General features: G+C 55.9%; 1 protein-coding gene across 1 annotated transcript; it reads right to left on the reverse strand.

Moving 5' to 3' along the window:
• Positions 1-2,665: 2,665 nt before the first annotated feature.
• LOC131668562 (protein NYNRIN-like) lies at positions 2,666-3,928 on the reverse strand. Its single transcript, XM_058942846.1, has one exon. It carries the CDS (start codon positions 3,926-3,928, stop codon positions 2,666-2,668), a length of 1,263 nt encoding a protein of 420 aa, XP_058798829.1.
• Positions 3,929-4,349: the final 421 nt, after the last annotated feature.

Here is a 4,349-nt window from a genome sequence, read left to right on the forward strand (position 1 = left end):
CTATTTTATGTATAAAAACGGATAATTTACAATTGGTTTTGGACATTTTTAATAATTTGTAACGGTTGCTATTTCTTCGTAGTTGTAAATTGCTGTCCGTTAACAAAGTATTTATGCCGCCGTTGTTTCTCTCTTCCGGCTAGCTCTGTGCTGAAAGCGCGATCTGAAAACGGGCGCGAAAGCACGGGAAAAAGCAAAGGAGCGACGGTTGCAGGTTCTCCGAAAACGTTGCGAAGGAGGAGAGGACGCAGAGAATATTAGGTATAGCCGAATAAATTCGCCGCCTTATTCAAAATAATCAGGGTGGACTTTATTCGTTATCCGTCATACACTCGCGCACATTCCGCATCGACCGAGAGATTCGAGCCGCACGGTCCGCTTAGACATACGCGTGAGAGAGAGACGGGAGATACGGTTTCGGTCGGCGCGCAGGCCGCGCAATTTTCCGCACGCTGGTATTACAATATTGGGGAGGACTTACGCGAGCGAATGCTGCTGCAGACAGCTTCGCCTAGCTATCCTAATTCAGTCCTGCGAAGGTCGTCGCCCAAAATCGCCGAAGCCAGGTGAATTATGGTTATGCTCTTCCTTATCGTGGGCGACGATTCGCGACGAGTCGGATTCCCCCGCTCGGATGGTGTTCTTCAATTCTTTCGCCGTCACACGATTCTGCTGCACAGGACACCAACCTAAATTTCGGCACTCTTTCTCTCGATAACTACGTCACCTCGCTTGATTGTCTCTCGCACCAAAAGTTGACAGAAGAAGCTAACGAATGAACAAAGGATCTCTATCTCCGTACCATCTACTTGCCGGTCTCACGTGTACTCCTCTCTCGGCGTGTCGCGACTATCTCTCTCTCTTTCTCGCTGCGCGGGCCCATTGCGCATGGCGCGCCATTTTGAATCCCGCTCATCTACCCCTTTAACGAGTTCGCTCGTTACAGCCCCTTCCCAGTCCAGACCTACCGAAAGTTTGGGCGATATCGATGAGGCGAAGATGAGCGATGGATGGCTGTGAATGGTTATGGGGTGTAATAACAATGCGATTTTTCATGATTGAATGACACTACTTTATTTGGGAGGAGGGGCTAAAGGGGTCGACTAGGCTTCCCCATCGGTGGATGGTTCAGTATATTCGGACATCTGCTGGATCGGGTGACGCCCGGATGTCCGCACCGGGCACATCCTTGTGCCTGCGAGAAGGAGAGCCCCTCTCTCCTGTTGTTGGGGTCGCAAAGGTTCGGGTTCGGCTTCCGGTTCGGATCGTGGTTGCGCCGACTCCGTTTCCTTTGGAAGTTTTCGGGCAACGCTGGTCCGCGTTGCCCACTCTGGCCTCTTTCTCTATCAGGGGCGATGGTGATATTCACCGTCCCGCCCCTGGATGAAGACGCCTCCACGCTGATGTTAGCGCTGGATGTCGGTCCGGAACGATGGCGGCGGGTCTCGCCCGAGGCCCCTCCGTGATCTCCGCCAGCCCGGACCCTTGTTCCTGGGCTCGGTCCGCTCGCACCTTCCTAATGGCCGCGGTGTAGGACAGCCAGGTGGCGACCTTCTCCGTCCATGCTCCGGCCATCCGGGCAGCGCCCGCATAATCCTGGAACTCGGCGAACCTCACCGTGGTGTTGTGAGTGAGGAGTCGCACGAAGTTCCAGGCGCTGTCCACCTCTTGGAGGGCGTTATGGAGGATCTTCCACTTTTCTTCCAAGGAGGATTCCATTGGCCAGGTCAACGGGGAAGTAGGCCAGTCGTCCCGGTTGTATGGGCGATCTCTCTTGGTGTGTCCCGGCCTATCCGGACGTGCGGTGGTGGAGTCCTCCGATCCCGTGCTTGTTGACTGTCGGTCCGGTACTGCGGCCGTCGCACGGGGATCATTGGTGGGCACCCGATCGACCGAGGAGCCCATGGAGGAGGAAGGAGCCCCTGCGTGGCCAGATGTCTCGGAGGGGGGAGCAGTCTCGGTGTTGGTCGCTGCTTCCGCCGTCCGCACTCGCCTCATTCCTACTGGTGGGAGTGGGCCTTTTGGAGATGGTCTTCCCCTGCTAGTCGGCATCGGCAGGAACTTCTCCCACAGTTCCTTCAGGCCGTCCGATGGAGGTGGAGGGGCTAATCCCGGCCTGTGCGTGACTACCGGGATTCTCGAGTCGGGGTCCCTCACCTCGATGATGTGGATTGGGCGACCCTTTGTCCGATCGCCTGGGGCGAGCATCGATTCCCCCTGGTCGTGGGCGCGTCCAAGTTGGGCGAGGAACCGCACTTGCGTGTGCACGATGAGTTCCCTCGCCACGCGCCCAAGGTTGACTTCGCCCAACTCGTTGAGGGCCGCGTCGGCCACGCTCACCATAGTCTCCTCCACGCAGACTGGGTCCTCGAGGTCTCGGGCCCTGATGAGCCTCCTCTTCATCCGGTCCAGGATCTCCCTGACTCTTGCCTGCGCTGAATCCGATAGGTGGAGGTATCGGAGTTTTTCCTCCATCCATTCGGCATTCTTCCTGATCGTGGTCTCCATCCTAAGGTTGGGGAAGGAGGAGGATGTCGGGTTAAGGTGGACGAATGATATGTAATATGAGTATGATGCGTGATATAATATGTCTGAAAATGGTAAATGATTACATAATACATATTAGCTGTACCCCGGGGTGGGTATTACAATTGATGAGTTCGCGTTACGATTTCCGAGGTCGCCCGCGTTTCCGTATGGGAGGCTCGTCTTCCCGCTTTTCGTTTGACGCCGAGCGCTCGATTACCCGACGCACCACCGGTATAGCTTTCCTTGGGCGGCCCCTGCCCCTTTTCTCAGGGATTGGGGCGCCCTGGCTCCGTGGCCCTCTCGGAGGCCGCCCACGTCGTCGCCGTTTGGGTGTATTCCCCACCTCGGGATCCTCCGCTTCCGATTGTGGAGGTTCGTCGGCTGAATCCGGAGTGCATTCGGAGCTTCTCCCTTCGTGGATTCCGTCATTCGGTTGGTCGCAGTTGGCTGGCGGGTCGCGCTTCGCCTCGATGTCCCTCGGAGGTCGAGTGTCCTCGTCTTCTTCTTCCTTGGTCGCCTCGTGGAACAGTTTAAGATCTTCGGCGTGAACCGTACCCTCGATAGTCTCCTGGTGATTAGCTATTCGGAAGGTATTTGCCCCCAGTTTTTCGACGATGACGTATGGGCCTTTGTAAGACGGTGCCAAGCTAGCCGAGATACCCTTTGCCGCGGACGAAAGGACGCGGTTACGGTACCACACCCAATCGTCGACCTTGAACGGGACTTGGCGTCGCTTCTGATCGAATATCTTCGCCTGGCGTTCCTGTTCTTGCCGCCCCCTTTCCGTAACCGTTTCGAACAATTCGGGTAGGTGACTCAGGTGATCCGCCCAGCCTTCCCGCGACCGATTTTCTTCGTTTTCTGCCCCTAATGCTTCCCGTTCTCGCCGGATTGTCGCGGGTGGCACCGGCTGTCTCCCATAATTTAATATGGCGGGGCTAACCTTGGTCGAGCTATGGACGGCGGTGTTGAGCGCAAAGCAGAGATCACGAAGCTTCTCATCCCAATTCTTGTGTTGCTCCTCGAGATATGATCTGATCATGGTCTTGAGGGTACGGTTGTATCTCTCCGTCGGATTCGCTCGTGGACAGTAAATTGGTGTCAGGCCCCGCGAGATTCCGCTTCTACTAAGGTATTCTTCCACCACTCTATTCTTGAACTCAGTGCCGTTGTCTGATAGGAAGACCTCCGGCGCGCCATACCGTGTAACTATTTGATCGTGGAATTCTCGTATGATATTTTTAGCCGTGGCCTTTCGAAGGGGGATACACTCTACCCATCGAGTGAATAGATCTACGAACACTAAGATGTATTCGTGTCCTCTCGGGCTTCGAGGAAAGGGTCCGGCTATATCCGCGGCTATGATCTGCCACGGCTTTTCCATTTGGCGGCGCCCCATCGTGCCGTAGGGTGGGCGCTGCTCCACCTTACATTATTGGCACACCACACAGCTCTTCACGTATTTGGCGGCATCATCCGTGAGGGTCGGCCAGAAGTAAAAGCGGCGTATCCGGGCGAGAGTCTTTTCTCGCCCAAGATGCCCGGCCACCGGGGCGTCGTGGCACTCGGCCATGATGGACTTCCTCTGTTCCTTGGGCACCGCTAGCTTCCATGCCTCTTCCTCATCGCCCAACTCACCGAGTCGTGTGTCCAAGCGGTAGGTATATAAGTTTCCCCCCATGACCTTCCATGTCGGGTTCTTCTCTGGCTCATCCGTCACCGCCTGCAGGGTTTCCAGGAACCACCTATCCTGAGTACATTCACTCCAGGCCAATGCACACAGGGTCGAGTCTTCCTCGCCGTCTTCTTCGTATGCTCTC

Source organism: Phymastichus coffea, unplaced genomic scaffold (genome assembly GCF_024137745.1).
Source record: "Phymastichus coffea isolate CEN01 unplaced genomic scaffold, Cenicafe_Pcof_1.1 PCOF00080, whole genome shotgun sequence".
NCBI lineage: Eukaryota > Metazoa > Arthropoda > Insecta > Hymenoptera > Eulophidae > Phymastichus > Phymastichus coffea.

What these genes read in the sequence shown, in the direction of transcription:
- LOC131668562 (XM_058942846.1), bottom strand. Translation starts at nt 3,928, where the DNA reads ATGGGGCGCCGCCAAATGGAAAAGCCGTGGCAGATCATAGCCGCGGAT.